The 27,227-nt window shown below is 39.5% G+C and overlaps 1 protein-coding gene across 1 annotated transcript in view; it reads left to right on the top strand.

Annotated features, from left to right (window-relative positions):
* The window catches only part of KLF3 (KLF transcription factor 3), a 28,407-nt gene extending 1,419 nt beyond the window's left edge, over positions 1 to 26,988 (top strand). Inside the window, exons 2-7 of the mRNA XM_027457242.3 lie at positions 2,709 to 2,747; positions 9,733 to 9,829; positions 16,000 to 16,495; positions 16,975 to 17,122; positions 21,682 to 21,842; positions 22,985 to 26,988. Coding sequence (XP_027313043.1) covers positions 9,773 to 9,829; positions 16,000 to 16,495; positions 16,975 to 17,122; positions 21,682 to 21,842; positions 22,985 to 23,166 — 1,044 coding nt within the window. The 5' untranslated portion in view covers positions 2,709 to 2,747; positions 9,733 to 9,772 and the 3' untranslated portion in view covers positions 23,167 to 26,988. The remainder of the gene's footprint in view (positions 1 to 2,708; positions 2,748 to 9,732; positions 9,830 to 15,999; positions 16,496 to 16,974; positions 17,123 to 21,681; positions 21,843 to 22,984) is intronic.
* The last annotated feature ends 239 nt before the right edge of the window (positions 26,989 to 27,227 follow it).

Genomic DNA, 27,227 nt, shown 5'->3' with positions numbered 1-27,227 from the left:
ATTGCATGAGGAACTTCTTGTGTGAGAGGAGCTACATCTGGATTTGATAATCCTGCCTGACCCAGAAGAGATTTACTTCAAACTAACTTTCCTCTTGTATTTTTAAGAGCTTTTTGCCTAGTATAAATACAAAAACTTGAAGCTGGTGTGAGTGGCCTTTTTTATTTCTGTCCAAGCTGGCAAAATACCTTTTTTTTTTCCCCTGCACACAGTGTGGTACAGACCACAAGGGGGACGGGGGCAAGGGCGGGGTGTGTGTGAGGAGGGAGAAGATATAAAGTGGTCTGTGCCTTCCATGAGAAACTGGACAAAATTTGCCCTCGGTAACAGAGCTGTGAGACAGCCTTGATGTGCTGCGAGGATTTGAGCCATGCGGTCAATACCTGGTCAGCCGAAAGCAAAAGCCTTCAGATAAAAAATGATGCAAACGTGAGCGAGATCAGCCAAAGGCTCTAAGGTGGTAGAGACAGGAGCTGTGCAGCCACCAAGTTGCTTAGTTCCAGATGCTTGGTGTGAAGCCAGTAAGGAGCTGATATCATCAGCATAAAGCCTGCACCCACACATCGCTGTGCAGATGCTCTGCTGGCCAGCGCACTCTTAAACACCAGCCATGGGGAGCCTGCAGCAGTTGTTAGTGCTGCTGTAGTGCCAGTCCACATAATTTGCTGCAACATGTTCTCACATCGGATAGCGTTAGATGTCCCACCCCTGGTGTATAAATAACCGATGCAAAGCATGTAAGGGAAGAGAGTGCAATGAAACCACAGCTTTGAAGGAAAGCAAGTGTTGAAGTTTCCCTAGTATATGACATCTAGGCAAAATGCACCTTTCCTCTGCCTCCACCTTGAGGAAGGAGTTCGTTTATCTGGCAGGGTATTTGGGCGCTTTGCAAATAGAAGTGTTTTATCCACAGAAAGTCGGGTCCTGAGGCAAAGTCTCTGCATATGGCAGAGGGATGCCGACAGCCACACGTGCGGTGCTTTGGACAGATGCAGTAGGTGCGCTGAGCTGTGCAGGTCCTCAGCCATGGAGCATGCTGGCCCAACGAAGCGAGATGCTGCCTGCAGCAGCCCCTTCCTCTACAGCTCCTCCTGTGGCCGGCTGATTCCCTTGGTCCTGCTCGTGTAGGTCCTCGCTTCTGGGCTAGGAGCTGTGACTGCTTGGAGAAACGAAGCTCTGCTTCTGTTTAGCTACTGGCGTTCTGTCAGCCCTGTAATAAATCAATCAATCCCAGGGAAAGGCTTCGGTTAATCGTCATGACCCGTGGTGTCTAAAAAATCTCGTGCTCCCTCGTGTTGTTAAGGGTGCCTGTTTGTAAATAGGGCAGGTCCCCAGCATAAGGACAGTGTTTTTCTTCACACCCAATGAACAAACACCTCCACCCACTGTTGTTGTTTTAAAAGACTCCAGCTGCTCATGAATATAGGGTCAGGGAGGGCCGCCTAAATGTTTCTCTGTGCTTTCTCCCCAGCGCAGCCAGCAGAGCTGTTTCCTGTTCTTTGTTTCAAGGCTGGGGTTTGCGTCACACATTCCAAGTGGCATATGTGGTGCTCTTTCCTGTTTCAGGCTGTTTTCTGGTAGATCGGTAGCCTCGTCCAGGCCCCTTGTCACTGCCCCTCAACTCCCAATCCCCACCCAGTGAGTTATCATGTCTCTACACACTCACGATTGCTTAAGATGCCTGTGTTATGTCATCATGAGATTTCCAAGTTAACCTTTAACGCGCGCCCGCGACTCCCAATGTGCTTATGGGGGTGACCTGAAGAGCTTCGCTCCCTTTGCCGAGAACGGGTACTCAAGTCTCCAGAGAACTGGGATCCAGTTTTCTCCTCTGGCTTGCAACACCAGCCGGGCTGGAACAGCTCCATTAAAGCTGCGGAGTTACGCTGGTGTAAAAAGAGTAGAAGAAGAGAGCCCACATCTTGCAGATGCACCTTGCAGAGGAAACTTTGGCTTCTGCCCTTACCCAACCTGGATGGCCCACCGCAAGCACCTCGTAGTTCCAGTTCCTGAAAGGAATAAACATTTTCTCGTCATCCAAACTAGAAGATTCCCTGTCTCATGGATGTAATACAGAAAATGAGACTGCTGGCTATCTTTTCTTGGGAATAAATAGGTGTAGCTGTCCTATGTTTTGCATTTCTGAAGGCGCAAAAGTAATCTTTTTAGTCCCGTTTTTAGATTTGTCTTCTTCCTGCAGCCTGTTACAGGCAAACATGGAGAAACATCAAGAGGAAGTCCAAAAAGAGATATAAATCTTGCTGTTGCTTTGGGTCTGACTGGTGAAGAGCTAAAGGACCCAAGCCAAAGCTCATTGAAATCAAGAGAAAGACTTGCATTAACTTCACTGGGCTTTTGAATCAGGCCCCTGGATGAAAATGCAAGATGGACTGTTTATTCCTCTCTGTCATTTCTGTGCTGGAATATGCATGTTTCCTGTTCGCACCAAAATACTTTAACTCTTCTATTTTGCTACTTTTTTATTTCATTTTTTAAAGTAGCCTTTTAATCCCTGCAGTTGCTCTTTAGGATGCTAAGGATCACTTGTTTGTGATCATTGCAGATATTTTTAAATGCTATTGTGTCTTTTAAGAAGTATCTGAAATACATGCTATGAACTTCCTCTTTCAGGGTTTAATTGTATGTGAAAAAAATACTTACTAAATAATATGCGCATCCTTACATGAACTTGTTTCTTGTCTATTCAGAATTCCAGATAACAAGAAGTATTTGGCCGCGCAGTTTTGGTAAGTTGTTTACTGATTATTTTCACATTTGTTACTGCCACTTATTTTTACATAACTATTTTTACTTAATTTAGTCAATTTGCACAGGATTTCAAACATTCCATCTTTTTTTTTCCCTGTGACAAAGGAAAAATGTTGCATTTAACTGTAGTTTGATATTGGAAACTAGCGTATAATAAATGCAGTACATTTTGTGGTTCACACCTTTTTGTATTCAGAAGTCTTACAAAATCCAAGACTGAGATTAAAATTATAATAGTTTTGTAAACCAACTTTTTAATATTAATTAGCACAGCTAACAGGAGGTCTTTTAAAGTTCCTTTATGCTGTCAGCATTGAAGCTTTGTGTTTTCATTCCAAGGCTAGTTGCTTCCAATCCAGAATATGAAGTTTGGCAGAGCTGGTTTTAGCAGAGATTTAACCCTTCCCTATTAAGTGTTGACTTGATGCTGAGCCCTCCTTTGAGGGCTTTGTAGCCACAGTAGATACCTCCCGGGGGAAAGAAGTGCAAGTGTACATCAGCCATACTGAATGCTAAAGCTGTAGTAGTTTTTTAGTAGTAAACTAAGTCAGAATGGAAAAAAAAAAATACAAGTGTGTGGTCAAGTCTGCCTATCATGCAGTCAGTACGTTACCAACAAACTTGATCCATGAAGGCACGACAGAATTTCCGCTTTTAAAGAGTCTGAGTTTCTTTGATCACTGTATCACTTTTACCCACTACACTATCCAGCTCTTTTCCGTCTTGTTTTTTTCACTTCTGTAGATACACAGAAGTTCATCAACATTTGCCCTATATTCAAATCCTCACTCAAATTAGTCATTTAAGCTATTGTTCATAAATGTACACTTTCCTTAGGATTAGAATTTCTTTCTTTTCTCCCATACTACCAAAAATTTTTAATCTCTCTCAAGGTTCATGGAATAATAGAGTCCTTTATGTTACAAAGCAGTATCTTCTGTCATTCTTCCCTAGTAATACAAAAAGATAGGATTAATATTTGTCCTTTAAAATTATCTTCAAAATTAAGAAAAAACACAACAGAAAACAAAGTTCAGTTTGGAAGGGAAAGATTATCATACCATTCCACATACTTCACTTGTTTTCAGAAGTCTGATCTTTTATCCTTACTAGACTGTTTCTCCTTCGAAGCAGTAGCTTGAGTTGAGACAGGAAACCAGACAGTAGTCTGCCCTGATAAGGGAGAATATTGTCTAATGGAGGTGCCTCAAGAGCTTTTCTTTCTCTTTCCCTTGGGTTCAGTAGATGTAGAACTGAAGGTTGAACTGGACTCCATTTTTCTTTGGCAGAAAAGGCATTTTTTTAGTAAGCACTGCACAAACTTTTTTCCCTGAAATTTTTATGTTCAAGAAGTCCATTTCCCGACATGTGGCTTCAAACAGCCTGCAACAGTAATTATCAAATCTAATTGAAATACTGATTAGTCTGCTACACAGCTGATAAATGATTATGACAAAACAGTTCTAGGTCAAAGTGATACCAGCAAACTTAGAATGTACAAGCTGCACAAAATACCAGATTTTTCAGCCTGCTTGCACTGGAGGGAAGGTAAAAGATGTTTGTGTCAATAAAAAGCCAAAATAGTTTGAAATTATTTGCTATGTGAAAGGAAAGAATAAAATGTGGTGTTACATAAAAATTAGAATGTTTAATTGCAGTGGATTTTTAAAAACTAGTTATTTTGGTTTCATTGAAGCATCTAGTTGAAGAGGCATATTAATCTTAGAATAATGAAGGTTGGAGGGGAACTCTTGAGGCCATCTGGTCCAGCCCCTGCACTAGGGTGCATGGCATTTTTGGAGAGCTTTTATTGTTAAGTGACACAACTTAATGAAATCGAAACAAAATACTGCCATTTGTCTTAATATTCCTTTTACGCCTTACAAGTAAAGCATTCAGCTGAAAGTTTTTGTCCAGGTGCCACTTTCTTTTTACACGGTATCCTACATTTTTGAACACTTACTGCCATTTCCCAGAGGAAATCCAGTGAATAAGCAAATACAGGGGGCTGCTGACCTGCAGCATGTTTTCTTGGTGTACTGCTTCTTCATGATTTTCCCCCTGCTGTTCTTTGTGGGGTGGCTGCTCCGTTCCCTTCCCCCAGGTCCATCTCGAGGCCTTCGCTCCTTCCCCTGCTCATGCTGTCTGGGGCTGGATCTGAGAGCTGTGCTCTGCTGAGCTGGGGAGTTTCTTTGCCTGCTGCTATTTTGGGGCCCGGCGCAGTTCAGCGCTCGCTTACTTCCCATTAAAGTTAATGGAACTTCAGAAATACTTTTTTTTTGCTGACACAGGTCTTGATGAGCAGCCGGTACTGTCAGTGCAAACACATCTTGCTAGGAGCTGTGGAAAACCCTTTCTCAACCCTTTCCAGGGACTCCTGCTGTCACGCTGTTTTTTCCTCTGTCAGATTATCTTCCAAGGTTCCACTGAAGGAGGCTTCTCAGCCCGGCCCAGGAAGCCTCCCCTCCCTTTGGATTTCATCAGTGGAGAGTCTTCTGATGTTATCACTTCTCCTTAATAACAGGGGAAGTTTGACTTGAGGCTCGCAGAAGAAGTACCACTTTCGGGGCAACAGCGTAAGTCCCAAAGGGCTTGGGCCAAAGAGCTGCAGCCACAAGAAATACGGTGGCTGCCAGATACCAGCAGCGCTGCCCTGTCTTTGGGGAGGCCGCTCAGGCAGTGCTAATTTAGCAGATACCATTACATTATTCTGTAATTATACCAACAGTAACAATAATACCTTGATGCTTCTAGACAAAGCCTCACTGTACCACAGGGCAGCATTCCTTGCTTCCCCAGGCAGAAAGATTGAGAAAGCAAACACTGGCGCATAGTTTTATGCAGAGTGAAGAGAGGGAGGATTTATGGCCCCCACCCTGCTATCCACAGCTGTGCTATCTTTCAGGTCACTGCCTGCGCTCCCAGGTCTGGAGCAAAGGCTCTGTGCTGCAGAGAGGATCTGTAGTTGTTGGATGTGCAGAGCCAGAACTGGACGTCCACCCCACCCTTTCCTAACAGGGCTGTGGGGTTGGCGGACCTTGAAGGTGAGGTACAGAGCCATGGCAGGAGCACGATCGCCTTTCAGCGGCTGGTGTGTGGTGCAGATGTGCAGGCTGGGTGTGTTCTTCAACTGCTTTGCTCCTTTTGGCCACTGCAAATAATCTATACAAATCCTTACTGCCAGAATGCAGGCTAAGTGACTTTAAGCTCTCATTTACTAATTATGTCTCTGAAACAGCAAACCATACCCATCCAGAAGTTAATCTCAAGAACTCTCCAATCCTGACAGGGACATGAACTTTCCTTCTGAAGGGGATACTTCGGTTCTTAATTGGGTTGTAAGGGCAGATTTTGTGATTTTTCTCATTTGCTCTTTTCACTGGACTTCACACATGGAAATACTGAGGAACTTTGCCTGGACTTTACCTTGCACCTGTCCTTATTTGCATACAAAACCCAATTGCTTCATTTGTCTTTCTGAAGTACAGGGCGTGAGCAAAATCTTATCAAAAGCCATGTCCTGTTTGGACAAGTTGGACTGACTTGGCAGAGATCCACAGGGTGGAGTGAATGGGAGGAGGCAAGAAAGTAAAACTGGGTGGCTTGTTAGCAGAAAAAGAGAAGGAGAGAAAAAAAAAATAGAAGGTGGAACGTTTGCCTACCGGATTGCAGTTAATTATTTAGTTTCAGATTACATGCATTTTAAATTCTTTTAGCCCACGTGAAAAAAAAATAAAATAATAATTTATCTATTAGGTGAACACTAAAAGCCCTTATTTTTTAATATGTTTAATGTAAATATATTGTTGTTTCTTCAGTATTATTTTAAGGGTACCTCAGAAAATAGGAACAGTATTTTTACTTTCCAGAAATTAGTTTTATTTACTAAACAATTTGTGGGCTTTCAAACAAGCATATTATGAAATCAGTGTGTAAAGTAGAACCCAACTGTTTTTTTCATTCCTCTGTAACAGAAACAAATAAGATTGTTTACTTTCCTTGTTGGCCCCTTCTCACATGTTTAGAGGGAAGACATAGTAAGATTTTGATTTGGTAGGCATAATTTTACAAATAAACTAAGAAAAACTACTTTAATTTCTTACTTGAAGTAGCATGGTGTATTTGTGTGTTTATTAGTGTGTATGTAGACATATTTCCTTGTGAATATGGGCCAAGCAATCTCTTTGGAGCACTGTTTCTAGACACAAAGAGCATGGTTTTATGAGTTTGCTTGCAGTCTTAGGAAAGTGTCACTCTGAGCTAAATTTTAAATGACAGTCCCAAAGCTGGTTTATATTGACTCTCTAGCAGCTCTATCAATTTCCACAAAATAAGCATCAAACACTCTAGTCTGGACCAACAAGACCAAGTGTTATACATTCATTGATTTTTCCATCTTGAAAATTTTTCTACTTACTGTCAAACTGGGAAAGAAAAGCTATCTCTTGAGTAACACATGATGAAGGAGTACTCAATTTCTGCACTGTGATGCAGCAATAAACGTAATGTTTTCTTCTGTTCTTAGATGACTGCATCTGAGAAAGACTGAGAATTACTTTTCACTTTTACTTGGTGCAGTACACTTTCTGTTGTCAATGGCACTGCACAGTAATTTCGAGTCCTCTCAAGAAACACTCAGATGCGTAGCATGAAGTGAAATGTGAAACAAAAGTCTTTCATGCACTTGGAGCAAAAGGAGGGAAGGACTAATTCTTAAACTGAAGAAAATCCAGTTTGAAAACTACAAAATGAGTAGCCTGGGAACATGACTGGTTTCTTAGAACAAGTCCTCTTCTCTTCTCTTCTCTTCTCTTCTCTTCTCTTCTCTTCTCTTCTCTTCTCTTCTCTTCTCTTCTCTTCTCTTCTCTTCTCTTCTCTTCTCTTCTCTTCTCTTCTCTTCTCTTCTCTTCTCTTCTCTTCTCTTCTCTTCTCTTCTCTTCTCTTCTCTTCTCTTCTCTTCTCTTCTCTTCTCTTTTCTCTCTTCTCTTCATTCTTCCTTTCCTTCCTTCCTCTCTATACTGAAGTACAACTTGATGTGTCACTATCTATGCACATTCAAAGTAAAAACTGAAAGTTTCTGCAAACCTGAAAGTAAGTTGTTCCAAATTCTTATGTATGAAGTCTGAAATGGTACATTTTTCTGTAAATATTCTTTATGTTTAAAAATACCTCTTTTTTTGTGTTCCCACAATGCATGTATATGTCAGTGGATATGTGTAAATGATGCATAGATACGTGGATACATTGCTGAGGTAACAGTCCTCTGAAATGTTAGTTCTGTCTGGGAAACACTAAAAACCTGAAAAAGATAACCATTCAAAGAAAATAAGTATGGTTGACAACCTTCTTGCGAGCATGATTAAAGTGTTAACAAAATTATCATGATTTCTAGTAAGTAGAGTCATCTTTACAAAACTGCTTCTAAACTAAAACTACATTTTGTTTAAAATCAAAATTGCATTGAGCTGTTCTATTTAACTTTTTTTCTTCAGTTTGCTTTTATCAGGCCTGTGATTTTTCTAAGAAATGCTATGAAGATACATTAATTTACTTGTGATCCTAATTCGTTTCTGTTATTCAACAGGAACACTGTTATAATATTTTTCTGTAACGCTTGAAACTGCATTCATATACCTGATTAATTGACTTGTAACAGCTCATGCCATCTTTCTCTGGAAGCATTTACCAATTCCTTATTTACAATCACATGTGGCAGTTCATTGCAAGATTGTTCATTAGCGTAGGCTCGTTAGCTTTAACTTGAAACAGGTATAGTTTAACATTTCATATAAATTTCTGGGGAAATTTTCCGGCCAGAACTCCAAATCTGTTGTTGAGCCTTTAGCCTACTTCCTTGGGGTGAAAATGTCTAGATGGTGTCTTCTGGCTGTATTCGTTTATTTCCAGTGCCATCTACTGGTCAAAAGTAAATGTAAGTTTTTTGTCAACATCTTGGAGATGTCAGACCACTTCCTTGCAGGGCAGTGCAAGGTGCTGTACATGATCAAAGTATCCTCGCTGAACATCAATCATATAATATATACCATCTCAACTAGTATATAAAAGCTTATCAACATCTAAATGTCACTGAGAACAACATCACTTTGCTTCGCTTTGTTTTACTTTTTTTCCTTTGCTTTATGGCCCACTCCAACAGAGATATCTGTTCTTTTCCTGCACAGTATCTTTCCAAACTGACCAAAGATGTGTAATACAATAGTTAAGTGATGACGTGCTTTATGCTAAATATTTTTTTTTCAGGCAGTTCAAGATAAGCTAAAATTGGAAAAGTGAGGTTGAACATTGTAGAAAAAACAACTGAAGCTGCACAGAATACAGCCAGATTTTCTGGAGTGCTTTTCCTTTGCATAGTTAGCAGAAATTATTGTTGAATTGTCAGCAAATGTATTCTCTCCAGAAAATAACTTAAGTATTCTTTCATGTTAAGTTATTGCAGCACATTGAGTGTACTTCTCCAAATTAGTCCAGATTTTTCATCGTCTTTCTTCTGCGTTGATTTCAGTGTCATTGCACATGAAGGTTTTGGCTTTTCTATTAGGACTTATAGGAAAGAGATTCTTTCCAGAATCAGTTCACTTTATGGTCAGCTATACAAGATTATTCTGAAGTTAAAATCATGATGAGAAATGTATGGTCTAAACTGTGTTGTATTTGCACACTGACAGCTAATGAAAGTTGATATATGGACACGAACAATAAAAATTCACAGCAACTTTCATTAAAGTGAGCAGATGTCCCTTTATTTCAGTGGCGAATGGGAAAGAATAAACTTAAGATAGCTTTTTTTTTTTTAAAAAATGAAGCTCTGTCAAATATTTAAGAAACTGTGTTAGAGATGGATAAATACAGACAGTTACCTGGCAAATACTAAGCTCTCTACAGTTCAGAAAGTTGAACTGGGGCTTTCCTGCAGCTTTCTAACACATTGTCTTTCTTGTGTAGGTCGGGACACCGCAGGCATCAGAACAGGTGAATAAAAAAGATGCTAATGTTTGACCCAGTCCCTATCAAGCAAGAAGCCATGGACCCTATTTCAGTGGTAAGACTTTTAAAAATATTTCAGCCATTGTAATGACACCGTTCCATCTATAAATTTATACCAAGATTTCTGTTAAGCTTTGGACTAGTCTAGGAAAGGTTGTGAATCTGTATTTTGATATTAGGGCAATAAGACTCATAGTGTAGGAAGACTTTCTGTACTTCATGAATTTGTTGTCCATGAATGACCTGTGGCATTACTTCTGCTGGTGTGCCATCCACAGAGCAGAGGAGAGAACATCGAAGAACTCTTCACCCACACACTGCAAATACGATCTCTTTAGGTCATGCTGCTGACTTCATGATGGAAGTAGGTTGAAATTAAGGCACTAGACTTTACAGTGAATTGGCAAGAGCCTGTGGTTTCAGTGTTACACCTTTGAACTAAATGAACAGTTTCTCCCCATCCCCTTTCTATTCTGGTCTTAACCACATGTGCCTAGGGCTAACTCAGTGCTCTAACCAGCAGAAAATTAATCTTGACAAAAAAAGTAATGCTTTTTCCCTGGGTATGCTGAATTAATTATCTTAGCATGTAATCAGATGAGAAACAGTGGAGGAGGACTGGAGAAAAAGAAATGGAGACTTGACTTTTCAATTGGGTTAATTTTCCATCAGCTTGGTATATAGGGTCACCTCTGCAAAGTGTTTGATAAGCAAGAGCAACAGGAACATGTGGCTGGGAAGGGGACACTGAGCTGCGATGATTTAGGGTGCCAGGGAAATACAATGTTAGGAAGCAGTTTCCCCTATACTTCACCTATTCAACTTCAGGCTGCTGCCACTGTAAGAAAAGATTGGTTTTTTATTCCTCTTTTCCAGCTTTTTGCTCCCACTGTCTTCTTTGTATGACATGAGGCTACTGTGTGGACACAGAATAACTTTGATTCTTTGGATCAGACCATTGAATTGCTAACCTGCCAAAAATACCCCCCTCCCCCCCCTTTTTTTGTCAGATCAAGCAACTAATCTGATTCACTCTGCAGCTGCTTAATGCTAGAGTAAGGGGAGGGGAAAGGAGGAGGGAGCAGGACACCTCCCCTTTCAGCAGTAGCCTGCAATAAGATCAGATTAAGTGTGACATGAAACCACACCCTTAGAAAGGCTGATCAATTAAAACCGTGAAGTCAGTGTGCATAAATTAGGGTGCATTAAACTCATTAAACTCATGCTCTGACTGGCATCTCTCAGTGAAAAGTTTGTTTTCTGTTCTATTTAAAATGTAGAATAATTGCATTAAATTAAATACATCCATGAGCACTCCGATTTCTTTGGTGCTAGTAAGGACACTTCTTGAGAGTTAAGCTTTATATACATTTTAAAATTAAAGTTTGACTTCCATACTTGCTTCTGAGCAATGATAGAAAAATAATTGTCCTAACCGAGGGTGTAAGCATATTGACAAATTCCAGTATTTGGGTCAAGAAAGAACCTTAATATTGATCAGTCTGTCTGTGACTTCAATCACAGTTACTGCATGTCCTTATTGAGATGAGTGGTGATTATCTATGATTATCTAAGGATGTTTTATGGCATCTATCAAAGGCAGAAAGTGGGCCACCTGTACAATAAAAATGTTAATACATGAGTAATAGAAAATCACTATAGTGACACCATGAGCTGTCTGCTGTACACATCTGCCTTCATCTCCCAGAAAAGGCTCTGCAGTGGTTTGGGATGATGCACATGAGAGGCAGGAGACCCTGCCCCAGCACCCTGGGCACAGTCAGTCCCTCAGAAGGCTGACCAGGAGAGGAGCGAGCCATCGCCCCTCAAGAACTGTGGGTGAGAGAGAACATGCAGTGGGAAGAAGAAGGGCATGTTTCCAACATGAAGCACTTCAGGACTGTAGTTCCAGATGTTGTGTATTCTATGCTGCATGCTGCTTACATATCAGAGGAGTGGTTGGACCTCTGGAGTCAGCTTGGGCATCCTCTTAACTCAGTGCTGTCACTCCAACTAGCTCCTAGAGGCTATTTGGAGCACTTCTTGGTCATGTAGCATCCCTGGAGCCCTCCTGCCAAGGCTGCCCAGCAGGAACAGCATTTAAAGGCACGGCATGGAGAGAACATAGGAAAGGCTAGCAGCCATAGCCAAGCTCGTTAGTGCTCTTGAGGAGGTAGAAGGAAAGACAAACTATTAGTGTCATTTTTTGGAGGCGCTGAGCATAGGATTCAGTTTAACATGGGCTGACATAACTCAGTTTCAAAATCAGGATTTGTATGGTATCTGTCATTCCAATAGTATCATTAGAGATCAGACTAAATGAAGCCCTTTCAGAATGATTGGTTATTTTACCCAAGCATACACTGTCTGTAGGCATAAAGTCTGTCTTTAAAAAAATCCCATTAGTTGGGGTGGGAGAGGGAAACAAATTATAGTCTTGACTCCACTGTATTTCAGGGCGTGTGGCTGAAAGGATTAACTATACTTCTCAGATGACAGCAACTCGCACCCACAGCATTTCATCACTCTACCAACAACTCGTACTATTTATTGAATTGAATTATTGAATTATTAAACACATTTTATGATAATTCTTAGTGAACTAGTGTCAGAGTCATCTGAATCCTACCTAAATGTTTTCTGTGAGGACCTTTTAAACATTTGGACAAACACCAGTGACCATTTAGTGAAAGAAGTTCCTTTTCTTTGTGTGACCATCTTTCTTTGAATTGAAATAAACAGTTTTCTCTGCCCCTTCATCAGTAAAAACAAGACCAAAAACAACAAAAAAAAATTGTTTCATCCCTTTTTAAGGCAAAGTGCAATGTGCTACATGAGGAATTGAGGTCTTAACTCGTCTACTAGCATGCCTTTTGATTTATTAGCTATTCTGGACTAAATCCGGTTCATTCTCTTCCATGATATATACTTACACATGTTGTCAAATCAGTAAGCAAGTTCTTCATCTGTTTCTGGTTTTGTAAAAGTCTGGCTAGACTATGGTTAAATTCATGAGGTCATGTAGTTTGAAAAAGACTCGATGACTTTCTTCGAAATGTGTTATCCTGTACAACAAGCAGTACGTTTCACTGTGGCAGTTTAACAGAGTTGAGCAAATTCTATCAGATCAGTGCTTCGCAATGTCCCCTTGTGAAAGCAGCAGTCTTCTGGGGGCTGATAGGTGCTTTTGACACTCTTGGCTGGTCTTCTTTGATAGCTTGTCAAGAAGAAAAGCATGGTGATTCTTCCTCGTTTTGGCATTACTGATTTAAGTGTATCAACCATATGGTACTTTTGAATGATAACTCGAATATCAGAAGTTCCTTGAACAGCAAGGAAAGGGAAATGAACTGCTTAATAAGGTCCAAGAGGGAAAGTATCATATCAAACGTAAAAAAGATCTGGATGGAGACTGTAAAGGAATATAACTTGAAATACAACCCTGCATTTTAGTAGTGAGCTAGTGTGGGGTTACACTGTTCTGTTCTGCACAGGGATGTTTCATCAAAGCAGAACTTAAAGGAAAGTGAGAATTTGTGGGTTCTTTGTGTTTTGTTTTTTCTTTTTTTATCCAAGTCAGACTGAACACCCACGTGCACTCTTAATTCCCACAACAAAAATCCAAGTAAAGTCTTACCAGCTTAAATATTTTGGGCAGAGCAATAATATCCAGTTTTACATTGTTCCAACAGCATGCTGAGAGTTCAGTATTTTCAACATAAGATCCTTAGTATGGCTGCAAATCTGGTAGAGATCTGGTCAGGATGGACAGGCTGCAGTCCCCAGGGGAAGGTCTAGGATTGGTGAGAAAAGACTGCTCATGCAGGCTATGAAATACGCTCCTGGTTACTGCAGTTGGTGGCATTTTGAAGGCCAAGCAGTGCCAGTCAGGCTATTTTGTTTGCTCTTCTTAATGCTCCCAATTTACAGAAGGACACTGTGAAGTCTTCTTACAGTGTGAAGGCCAGTGAGATAGATCTGAGTGTGACTTACTCCAGATTAACAGGGTTTCAACAAAAATGTATCCCATGTGGGCTCTGATTGATAGCAGATACCCTACTTTTGGTTGTTCAAGCATCCTTCTCGTCTTTTTCACCCTTTCTATACCCAACACAGATTTGGAAAGCCTCACATACTGTGAATATTTAGGTACACAAATAAATTCAAGAAATTCCCTCTTTTTTTCTTCTACTCTTTGAACTGTGAGAGGCATAAGGAGGCATCTTTCTGCTGCTTTAGAAAAATCTCTCTCTCTTGTCATAAAGAAAATCATTTGTTGCACCACGTTTTTCTTTCACAACTTTATCTGCTACTTGGATAAAACATGACAATTACAGTCTTGAAGAAAAGTTTAGAAAAATGATCCAGCTTCCCCAAACTGCCATGAGAAATAGCTGATGCTAAATCTGTACCAGATTAATGACAACAATGTAAACCTTTTATGAAAAATAATTCAAGTCATGAGAGGTAATACCGAGTCCCTAACATAATCAAGTTTTTAAAATAATTTTTTTCTCCCCAACTCTTAGAAGCAATTTCTTGCTTGTGTAAATATATGTTACTTAACTTTTCCAGTTTATAGGTCTTGGTGCAACATTTTAATGGTCTGGTAGTTTTTCGGCACACGCTTAGTGTTACTTGCAGAACTGGGTACAGCTTGGAGATGCTTCATTCTTTGACTCTATGACCAAAAGCATTCCCTAAGATATAAACGGTGAGGTCTTTTTGCTTTCTAGTATTCTTGCAGTCTTTCTAAGTTGTAGGGTTCAGTGCACTTGTGCAAGATCTGTAAGGTTCTGCTATGCATGAATTCATGCGTGCTGTGGTACACAGAGAACTTTACAGATCACAGGAGTTTGTTATTTTCATGTAACTGATACGAAGTATTAAACTCTATCAGTATTCAGAGGCCTTCCTCACTTGGAATTCAAATAAATTAATTACTGATAGGCTCAGCAATGGTGGCGTACCCACAGAACTTGTTTTACCCCACAATGCATGCAATAATGGCATTTTTATAGAGTTGTGCAGAACCAGTTACCATAAAAGATGAACATTTTTATAAGTTGACCTTTTAAGTCATAAAAAGGTTTATTAAATAACGTTTCTGAATTTTTAATGTGATATTTACTGTTTGAATATTAAACACAATTTTTATATGCAGCTTTATTTGAAAATAACATTAGTTAAGAGTATTTTATAGACTCAGTTTTGTTGTTTCTCATCACATCAGGAAAACATAACATTTTCTAAACTCACTGTTTCAAAAAAAAAATTAAAAAAATAATGTTTGTGTCATTTTGCAATGATACCTCTGGCTATCATCAACATTTACAATCAGATAAATGTCCTTTACAGGGAAGACATAAGGTGGCATTTTGAAGGAAGACTCAATGCTAGAAGTTTTACTCCTAGAAGAAACATTCTGAAATGTTATAGAATTGATTATTAATACCTCATGGCTTACAAAAAAATATTTTTACTGAAATGTGGACATCATCGTGTAGGTTAAGATTAACTTCAGGTTTTATATGATCCTGTGTTGAGAACTGCTGTCTCCCACTAACAGGAATCTTCTTCCAACACTCCAAATACTTATGCCTTGTACTAGTTTTCCAAAATCAGACTGACTAGTTAGCTGCTTTTTTTTTTAGCCTGAAGAGAAAAAGAAGATAGCAGTTTAGAATTTACCTGTTGCACTCTTGAGTTTATCACCCATAGCTTATATAGCTCAATTGTAATTTTTTTTTTAATCACTCACAGGCTTCAAATACTTGATTCCTTGTTATTGTGGCAATTGTGAGGTATTGTTTTCCAGTTACTTAAGCAGTTGATTGGGATCCGTCATATGACTTCGTGTTCCTCATTTTATACTTAAGTACTGGGCATAGCACCATGTATCTACTGAGTCAGTTAAGTAATGTGCAACTTAGTATGTGAAAAGCAGTTTTTAAGGGAGAAAAAACATTGAATAAGCTTTGAGGATTTGTTTTTCACCATCTGTCTTGCATTGCTTCTGAAACAGTGAATCAGTACGTGAGTAACTTCCTCTGCGTGAAGTCTTAGGCTTTATTTCACTTTTGTTTAGAAAATAACATTAAAATGTTTTCTTGAATCTTTTTCATTTTGCCTCAGTTTTATTAGCTGTCATTCCTTTTCAGCTGTAGTTTTATGCACATTGATTCATTATTTGATCTTCTTTATTTTTTCTGCTCCTTCTGACAGTCATACCCGTCCAATTACATGGACCAAATGAAGCCAAACAAATACAGCGTCATTTACTCTACACCGAGCATGTTGCACAATAAATTCTACTCAAACGCTGACGGACTATCGAATGGAATCCAGATGGAGCCAGTAGACCTTACGGTGAACAAGCGAAGCTCACCGCCTTCCACTGGAAGTTCTCCTTCCCCCTTGAAATTTCAGACTGTGCACAGGAGAACTTCACCTGGATTGACTCTGTCCTCACCCAGCTCACCTATCAGTAAATTCACGCCATCGCCCCCGGGAGTACAGCCTTTATCTATGCCCATAACAATCCCACCTGTAATGGCTGCTGCTCTTTCACGCCATGGACTGAGAAGCCCTGGAATTCTCCCAGTTATCCAGCCTGTTGTGGTCCAGCCGGTTCCTTTTATGTATGCTCCCCATCTCCAGCAGCCCATCATGGTGTCCACAGTTCTTACAGATGAGATGGAAAGTCCAAGTAGCATGCCAGGTTCGTGTGGTCAGTTTCTTTTTTATGCCCTCTCATCCTGGGAAAATAACTGTATATCCAGGCACCTCTTCATGCGTTTTTCACATTTGAGGAAGTGGAGACATAATTTCTGTTCTTCTAAAATATGCAAAGAATTTACTATGTAAATATTTTACCAAACTTACCATTCTGTTCTATTTTATACCTGCATAAAGGTGTTTATCTTAGTAGACCTACTGAGATTTGAATTGATGAAAATGTGAATTGAAATTTTTTGAATCATAGTTCATCAGCAGATAGCCTAGAACCAGAAGATTTTATATTTGTGTATAAATTAGAACCAGAAGATTTTATATTTGTGTATAAATTGGTGCACTAAGTATAAAGCTTGGGAAGGGGTTCTTTTGCTTTAACTATAGATTTTTATGTATATCCTTTATTTATGTAGCTGCCTATATTTTTGACATGTTGCCTTCCTCCTCTGACCCTTCCCCATACAGTGCCTGTCATTGAGTCTTTCGAGAAGCCTACACTGAAGAAAACAATTAAAGTAGAACCAGGAAGCGAACCATCGAAGACTGACTTCTATCCTGAACGAATGTCACCTCCAATGACCTCATTGTCTCCCCAGCAAGTAATGCTTCAAGAGTAAGTAGCTAATGGTAGTCCCAACATCAACAGGGGAACAAAATGCAGTTCACTGCAGTAGTTGCTAATTTGGAGGAGTGAGAGAGTCACTGTGTTTGACATGTGGTAAAATACAGAAAAAACATCCTTCTCCCCCAGCTGCCACAGTGAGATGTGATGCAACTTTTTTTTTTTTCTTCTTTGACAGGAGTAGATAACATGTTTCTACATAGCAACCATGTAGATCTGTCATATTTATATAATGCATTTCTGAAGTAAAGCTGCTTCCAATCCTGCTGGATTATACTGACTTATAGGACTGCCAATAAGTCAGAGATATATCTTTAAGTAAAACCAGCATCAAGTTAGAAAAATACATTGAAGACATTCCATACTGATTTCTGTATTTATATGACCTAAAATACCTTTCTTTAAAAATACTCTTTCCACTTTCTTTTCTTGGAGTACCTCTTTGTCTTAAAAAAAAAATAAATAATTGTCTACCCAGTGGAAAGAAACCCCTCAGGCCTACAAGTTCTTTGTACACTCGGTGAAGTTCCATGTTTACCTGAGGCCATTGTTCGACAAATGTTTTTTTTGGCAGCTTAAGTAGTTCCGGAAGCTCTGTCTCCTCTCCAGCCACTTGTTTGCACCCAAGTACCAACTCATTTTGTGCTGTTAGAGCTGTTACTGGGACCAGTCTGTGAACTGGATCACAGATCTGATCAGGTTTAAAGCAGTCCTATTTGCAAAAGGAAGAGCAAGGGCTAGAAAGAAGAAGCTGGTCTGGGGCAGAAATTTTTTGATGGGAAAGGTTTAAAATTTATCAGGAATTACCTGAGGAACCACGGCCACACTTCCATTTACTATTTTCCTACAAAAAATTTAGTCAACTTACCAAAGCTAAGGAATTGTCCAGAGTCCAGCTCATTCTTCAGCAGTCACTGCTCTGGGTGGACACACAGGCTGGTGGTGTGGCTCTGGCAGGACATGAAGTTGGGAACTGAGCTAGTTTCATGGTACATGACCTCTGAATCCATTTCTTCCCTTCCTTCCTCTGAGTGGGGAAGAAGGACTCCAAGCCAGACTCCCAAAAACAGTGTGTGAGTGCAGGAACACCAGGTGAATCAGAGAATGGTTTGGGTTGGAAGGGACCTTAAAGATCATCTAATTCCAACCAGAGAAAGCATGGGACTGGCAGTCTTCTGCATGTCCTTCAGAGCAAAGGCATGCTGCTGTTCCAGAGCTGGCTGCACCCTACACAAGCTTCTTCCAGGCACCCCACCTCATTTTCAAGTCTCTCAGCACCTTAGGTGTGGGTTTCCAGCTGCAGGTTCTTTGCAATTAACTCCGATTGGCATTTAATTTGGTACTTGCACCATTTCTGCCTTTTTGGGCGCAATGACAGTTAACTGGTTGCCAGCAAGCTTTCCTAAGCAGGATGCTGTTTATTTAAAAGTAAGCTTGTGTTTTCTATTACAATGAAATAGAAAACTTCCGTGGTTACTAGGTGGTGACTTGTCTTCCACAGTGGACACAACACACGCAGAAGCCAGGTCTGTATCTACTTGGAACCAACTTCTGCGAGGTCAGGGATATCAAACACTACGCTTCTGTTCTTTGTTAGGTGTCTTTAAGAAGAGCAGACCAGTAAGTGCTGTTCCTGGCTGATACCACACCCTTCCTCCAGGGCTGAGACTTCTGTAGGCTTGTCACCTGCATTAGTGATTTGCATTGACTATTTCCCAGTGAGTCCAGTTTCCACAGGAAACCCATCCGCCGAGCAAAGAATGTAAAATTTGCTGTAAGATACGAGCAGCATTGTTACATGGGAGCGGTCTGTTCCCAAAGCATCTCATCCATTTGCCCATGCAGAGGCATTGTGTTCGTGGAGAACCCAGTCCTCACATTGCTTCCTTAAATTGCGTCCTAGCTGTCCTGTAGAGCTGCGGTTCATGCTCATTCCTAAAGCCAGCCCTTTGGAGTTCAAATTCTGCTGTATCTGAAGCGAGCAGTTTGTGTATGGCAGTTTCTACCTTTCATCATTTAACAAAATAGGCAAATCACAAAAGTTACAAGATGAGAGAATTAAACCTTTACAAAACTCCCTGTTGTCTCACAGCTTCATCATCCTCTCTCTCAGCATTATGAGCTCTTGTTACACGTTAGGTATTTTTGTTTTTCATAGGTTCCAACTGCACAAAGTTTTGACACACATACGTACACACAGGGAAGTTACATTAAAGGGGCATAGGCTCAGTCTCACTTTTAAACGGCTGATTTTGAATTAGTTTTTGGCAGGTGCATTATGTATATAATGTTGGTGGCATTTCTGTAGGGATTATTGGACTTCCTAGAATGTCTGATAATTGATGTAACTATGCAGTGATTTCTAAAATGAAACTTCATGTAAAAAATCTCTGACAAGTATAAGAAGCCTTGGTAACATTATATACTCTTTAGAGCATAAGTGTACAAATCTAACTCATGCTAGCCATGTTGTGTGGTCTGCTGGTAAAGAAGTAGAAAAAGATGCTGAAATTACAACATGATTTTTGGAAGATACTCTTAACTATTACATATTGATGCCTACATGGTTAGCCTTGCATGAGTTTGTATCTTGTGTAAGAAGGGACAGAAGAAGGCTGTGCATTTATTATTGACACTTACCTCTGATTTTTGACACTGTCTTAACCATTTTTTTAAAACTGCTGTCCCCTGTCTGAATATTGATAACGTTCTGTAGTCTTACCAGCCACCTTTCCTCCAAATGGAAAATGAGACAAATATGCAGCATTTCGTGTATGCACTCTTACATCATGAACAATCACAAACGGCATACAGTCAGTATCCACTTTCTCCATTTTTCCAGCTGTCACAGTGTCCAAGAGTAGCCTCCACACATCGATATTTAAACCAAGTTTGCTTGCTGGGCTAAGCCAGAGCTTCTCCAGAAAGAGTAGTATGCTACAGCAGTAACACTGAGCATTACTTTAGAGAAGCATTTCTCTAGAAGCTAAAAATCTGTCTCTTATTTAAAAGTATGTACATCTGCATCTAAAATCATTGCCCTGGGTTTTTTGCCATTATGGTATTTTTAGCTAGATTTAATGTGTGCTTGAAGAGTGCATCACTCAACAGTCACAGAAACACCCAAGAAAGAGAGTGTGGCTCCCAGTTTCAAGCCGGTAACTCTGTAATAACAGAATGAATACTAGAGTGAAACTTTTCTCACTTCAATAATTTCCATCCTGCTGCTGTGGAGGCTAATAGAAACTATTTTTCTTGTTAAACCATGCGCAAACTTTTATTTGCTGTGCCTCATGAGTGTTGTTTCTTTTTCCCTTTTTTTTTTTTTTTTCACCAAAGGACCTTTAGCACATGTCCATGGTCTTGCCGTGAGAAGTAGTCATTCAGCATTTCTGAATATTAGGCCCTAAAGGAACTTGGTTAAAGTAACTCTTCATATAAACCTAGTGATAATTAAATGTAAATCAGCTTGTAAAGAAACTTGAAATACAGCCACTGAGAAAGGACTGGGGTTCCAGAAGGCTTATATCTGTCAGATGCAGGGGCTGGTCTTAGAACAAGGAATACTAATATCTGTACATTATATACTAAGTTTCAGTTACAAGCTAAAAAATAAATTAAAAAGAACCAATGTGGACCTGCTGAACAGATGAAAAATGCAGGTTGCAAGATTCATAACGCCACCTATATTTCTGACAAATATACTTCCTCTTCTAACAGTGACATGGAAGAAAGAACCAAGGTCCTGCCCAATGGTGCACTCAGGTTGTTGTTCAAACATAAATACCTGTAGTGAATGACAGCTTTTGAGAAGCTCAGTGTATTTTCAGAGATGCGAATGTTTATGTTTTTATTTGTTCTGGAAGTCTGTGTGCAGTTAATACATGTCCTACCTGCACTGTACCTGTGGGCTTCAAAGCAAAAAAATGATGTTTATGAAGGTGGAGAGCCAGCTTTAGACATCCTGTGGGTGTGTTGCACAGGCTAAACTCTACTTTTAGGAATTGACGTCAGTGGTATAGGGAGGCCGCACCCTCCTGCCAGCACCAAACAGGAAATTCTTAATTACTCTCTAAAGGAGTGGCTGGAACAATAAAGATTGAGTTCTGCTTTGAAAGCCTAAAGATACAATTTCTGTAATAGTATGGAATAGCCATTTCCAATTACAAGCAAATTAGCAGCATTTTAAGGCAGAAGAAAAGCTGCAAATAAAGACAACAGAAGTTCACTATGAAGTCATAGTTTGAAAAATCTGGGTTTCACTGAAAAACAGGAATTTGAAGGGTTTTCATCTTTGTAAGTTTTTGAAAAGCTAGTTAGTAGTAAAAATGGCTACATCATGCTGAAAAGTGAGTAAGCATACACAAATATTACTGCTAGAATACATGAAATTTGCTAAACCCTCTTGAATTTTTCGACATGCATGTAATGTTGTTCTTCCTGCCAAGAGACAGCGTGGTAGTGAATAAAGGACTCTGTTATGAATCATATTAGCTGAGGTTTGCTGTGCTAAATGTTTTTCATTTTTAACATTGAACTTAACTTCACAGGAATCACCCTTCAGTTATAGTTCAGCCTGGAAAGAGACCTTTACCTGTGGAATCACCAGACACGCAAAGAAAACGCAGAATACATCGGTGTGATTATGAAGGCTGCAACAAGGTCTACACTAAAAGCTCCCACCTGAAAGCTCACAGAAGAACCCATACAGGTTTGAGCACTGCTATGCTTTTCTTTCATCAAGCCTCTGGTAAAAGAGTAGATTAAGCTTTTAGTTTGTACTAATTGCCAGATTACCACAGGTGTAAACAACAAAATAACATAGATTAGATCTGGCAGTGTTCTGAATATAATTATGGGCTGAGCGAAAGAGAGGATGTAGCAGGAAAAACCCGCGAGACTGTAAGCCAGAGCAGGATCATGCTGTATGCTCTACATTCACTGGCTCTTTGCTCATTTTCTGTCCAGTTGCTTGCAGATTACTCACTCCGCACACCCTGTAAACACCAAATCAGTTCAAATTGCCCTACCATACCTCTTACATCACTGTTAAATTTGACTGAGACTTCCATGGGAGTAGCCGGTTTACAAAAGTCTGGACTGTGTGCCAAAGACAAACAGGTCTGCTTCATGGGGACATGCTAACCACTGCTCCAATAGTGCTCTTTTCTGAGTGCTCCAATGTCCCCATCTCTGTTCTCCACAGAAATGTTCATCTTGACAAGTTGAATGTACATCCAAGATCTTTGCAAATGAGACACTTTTAGGTGAAAGGGAGCCCAGTTTATGTCTGTCTTACATCTCGACACAAGCCAGCCCTTCCTGCACCTGTTTGGCTGCAAATTGGTGTGAAAGAGAGTGATGATCACACATTAGAAATAGTTACTGGGGAAAAAATAAGATTTTAGGTTGAGCTGCTTGTGACAGAGGTGCCTGTCATACATACTACAGAAACTTTAAGAGGTCACAACAAGATTTCTACCAACTGTATTGAAAGATGGCACCAATCCTTTCCCCAACTAATCTACCCTATGAGGTCCTGTTTTTTGAAAATACTTGAACAAATGCTTAAACTTTCACACTTCTGGGCTTGATGAGGCAAAACAAGTGCTGATATGGCAGAGGGAGGAACAGAGAGACAATAACAAAAATAAGTTGTGGCAGGAAACAATTTTTGATCTGTTAACTTTGCACGATTTCCAGCGCAGAATACTCTGCAGCCCAGTGCTGGTGGGTGGCTTTTTGAATAAGCATGCAAGTACGTGCTGACATTTGACAAGGCAAGAGGATAATTCTGTCAAATAACTGATGTGTTTGTATCTTAAATCCCCACTTCTGTGTTTCTTTTTCCAGGTGAAAAACCATACAAATGCACTTGGGAGGGATGCACGTGGAAGTTTGCTCGTTCTGATGAACTAACGCGGCATTTCCGCAAGCATACAGGAATCAAACCTTTTCAGTGCCCAGACTGTGACCGTAGCTTTTCACGTTCGGACCATCTTGCTCTTCACAGAAAACGTCACATGCTAGTCTGAGTGTCTTCTGTCCCTGACTCCTGTCAACTCTTTTTTTTTTACACATGCATTTTAATTTGGGTTCAGCTGGTCTGAATCTCTGAGTTTATACCATTAAAAGCTTACATATGGTCAGTAATAGATGTTATCTAACCCTTCTACGTCCTTGCCACGGGTCAGACCTAAAGAATGTGAACACTTTTTCTCTTCTTTCTCCTGGGGATGCTAAGCAAACCCTTTCTTCAGAGAGTATGTTTAATGTATTCCATTGTGAATAAGGGAATTTGTAAGCAAACGGCTTTTGTTGGTTTCTTCGTATAATCAACCCAGCATATACTGATAAAGTAGTAAATGTTACTGAATATCCAAAATGCTAGTCCTTGCCAGAGACTTTATTTATGTGCCCTCTAAGGGATACACTCTCATTTTATGCTCAACAATGCAATGAACGGATTTCCCAACCTTATTGATCTTTGCAGTATGGTTAACACAGCGGTTTTAGAAAGACACCTGATTTAGAAATCCCCTCTACCCAAACAGTGAATTACATAGTAGGAATAAATCTAAGCAATATACTTGACAGAAAGATTGAGTCGTAGTACCACTCACCCCAGTCAAGAAGAAAAATCAGCAGGAATTGGTCTTCACATAATCTGTATCTAAACCAATGTCATCTGTCCTCTGTATTATAGTGTAGTGTACAGTCCTGTCCTTACTGCATAAAGCCCTGGTGGATTTGTTAAATGAAGACCTTGCGTGACACTGTATGTCTGTTTTCTGTGCACCTGTATGGATGGAACACATACGGTACTCTCCTATAACATGGCATTAAAAGATACTCATAGAAACCTACCACACCTCATTTCAGGGATATAGGCTATCCCTCCGTTATCACTCCCCTACATTTCCTTTAAATATTTTTTGCTTTCTGCTGTACCTCAGAAAATAGAAATTGTCATATCAAAAATGCTCCGAACTGTATTGTTGCGAGTTCCACTTTAATACGCTACAGTATTTTAAAATATTAATTCACAATATTTTTATGACAAGATGGCATCAAATACGAAGCACTTCTGATGATAAATTGAGTCATGTATCTTCTTTTGGATAAAAACGTATACCAAACCATCCACTTGACAATTCTGGTCTGTGACTCCAGTAGTCTCTCAATGCTAGGTAGACTAAGCTTCCCTGTGGATACGTCTATTGCATTAAAATGTCACATCAGCAACACCTCGCTCCCAGGTCAGTTAGCAAACACACCTCCATAGGTAGAATACAAGTAGAATAAGCTGAATTAAGACAACGTACAGCTGCCCCTAGGAATGTTCTGGTATGTGGAACACCACTGAAAGGAAGGTTTCTGTCTTTATTAGCTGGCAGATCATGGCACTACAAGGAAACAGGATGTGTTTGTCTAGACTCTAGCACACCATGGAGTTTTTGTTCTTTCCCCTATGTAAGGTAAACACCATTCCCTGCACTGTAAACATGATGAAGTCAGATTTTCCTTCCTCTTGGAAATACCCACTGGGAAATGGAGGGTTGTGGGGAGGAGGAAGTTGATAAAATCCTCCAGGAGGAGACAGGTGGAGTGTCCATCTGCAGGTGGGTACATTAGGACCATTGGAGAGGAACGCTCTGCTTCTATATCCTGTGGAGTCCAACGCCAAGCTGAAATATTGCAGACATGAGACTGAGTGTGAGGAGCCATCCCTTGCTGACAGGGTTTACCAGGTGTTCAGCTGACACATGCCAGTTACAGTAGAGAAAAAGGGGAGAAACGTACTCGTGGTGATTGCTGTAAAATGCGAAGTATTGTTCAAATTGTGTAACAAATCTTACATATGGGAATATACAAAACCAGCAATTTTATTTAAGGAATAGAGCCCTTCATCTGTGCTCTGGAAAGGGCAAAATGGGAGTTTGCAGTGCTGGGCTGGGGCTGATTCTGCACAGCTTTTATGAAGATCCATATGCTCTGTTACCTCACCCCAAATCCTCAGGACTTCACTAGGACTCACCCTGATCGGTTTAGCTCCAGAACTGAAAACCTGGAAAATCAATTGGTCCCTGTTTGCTCGGCTGGTTTGTTACTAACATTGATAAACTTGCTGCTCTCGAGCAGCTGTTTTAGAATGATGATTATCATTGGATTTTCATTCCTTATTTTCAGTGGTAGCAACATCGTGAGGAATCAGAAATTGCCTCCTTCATTTGGCTCAAGATTTTGATGGTAATTGATAATTGTAGACCTGTTGCTGACTGAGGGGGGCTGCCTGGAACTTCGGTAGCATGAAGCACAGGTCTACAGCCACTTACTAGCTTTTATCTTGGGATGAAAACAATTCTCAACAATTTTAGGGGAAAAAGTAGGTGAGATCCTATTAATCTGTAAGTGGGTTAATGGAAACTGATGCCATTTTTAGCTTAACAAATGCAAATGCCGAAGATTTGGGATGCTTAAGCAACATTTCTTTCCAATGCTTGATTTCTCTTTTAAGGCTTTCGCAAGATGTTTTCTTTAATCTGTTGTGGGTTTATTTTATTATTTTAAACTAGAAATATAAAATCAGATACCTTAAAGGCTGAACTTCTTTTTACCTGAGAGTCACTTTGCAGAACTTAATCTATTTTATTTACTACGTTCATTCATTAGCCTATGTACCTTTTTTCCAGAAAATATTTATGATAATGGTGGGGACAAATACAGTGGAGATGCAATAGAACTTTGAAATGTTTTTAGCTATGTGCCTTGTGATTTAGGACAACAAAAAATTAAATATTAAATAGAAATATTTGAGATTTTTTCATGTAAATGCCTTGTTTGTACAATTTTTCACTTGGGTCTATGGTGTCTTTGTGGAATGTCAAAAAAGTCACAGGCAAATAGGATTTCATCTTTTTGCTGAAAAACATGCGTTTACATCTTGAGTGACTCGTTGACTCATTTTAGCAAATTTTGATTTGATGGGTACCATGAAAATTTTTAATATATACAACTAAATACTTTTTAACAGCCGGTATTTCCATCTATGACCTAAAGAGAAGCTGGTTTAGAAAAGATTAAAAAAAAAAAAAATCCTACAGACGGTGTATTTCAAAAAACATCTTTCACTAGCAGTGTTGCACTGTGCAGTAGGAAACAAATAATACTTTTCTACTAAAAAGTTCCTGTTGAAACCATTTGATTATAATGGGTTACTAGTTTCTATGACAATCGTATAAAGCTAAGCAGGTGTTACAATGTGGTTTATTTAAATGTACGCTGCTGTGCTGCAGTGGTATTTCTAATGCCACATTTTGTCCAAATACATTGTCGTCTCTGTCAAGGTTAGCAAAATACAGGTGAATACAAATCCATTTTACATATCTTCAGAGGGCTACACCAGTTTTCATTGTATTTTACAGATATTAGTACTTCTCTGCTATTTATGTACTTTAAATGTTAGAGGGTCAAAATAATCTTTCCGCTTAGCATCTCTCACCTGCAAATATAGCAGGGGTGTTATATTTACTTTAATACGTGTATAAACTATGCAGAATTTTTTAATAAAATGTAATATATTTTATAAGCTAATAAGACTGAATGGGTAATTAAAGGTTTCTAGTGTACATTACTATAACTTGCAAATATGGAGACATTTTGGTAATCTTTCTTACTAAAGATGTGAATGTTTAATGTACTTTCACTGTTTCTACTTTGGTAGTCCAATGGGAATTCAGTAATGACATTTTGTCATGTCAAACTGTGAACATAAATTTGTACTGTACAGTCCTCATACTATATTTAGTATAAAATACATATGTATTATACTTGTTAATAAAGCCATCAGAATATTATTTCTGGTCATGTCATAATCTACTATACCACAACAGATAGTTACACATGCACAACGTTCATTAATGTGTCAAAGGAAGTGTGTAAAATTGGTACTGAATAAAAATAACAAGAACCTGCCCTTCCCCCCAAGAAAATCCCACCCTATGAGAGTCTGTAAAATGTGTTTAAACACATTAATTTCTAATCCAAGGAGCCTGCCATTAAGAAGTTCAGGACGAGGTGATTACCACACTGAGGT

This window comes from Anas platyrhynchos, chromosome 4 (assembly GCF_047663525.1).
Source record: "Anas platyrhynchos isolate ZD024472 breed Pekin duck chromosome 4, IASCAAS_PekinDuck_T2T, whole genome shotgun sequence".
NCBI lineage: Eukaryota > Metazoa > Chordata > Aves > Anseriformes > Anatidae > Anas > Anas platyrhynchos.
The sequence above is the reverse complement of the archived record's forward strand: the minus strand, read 5'-3'. Positions and strand labels throughout refer to the sequence as shown.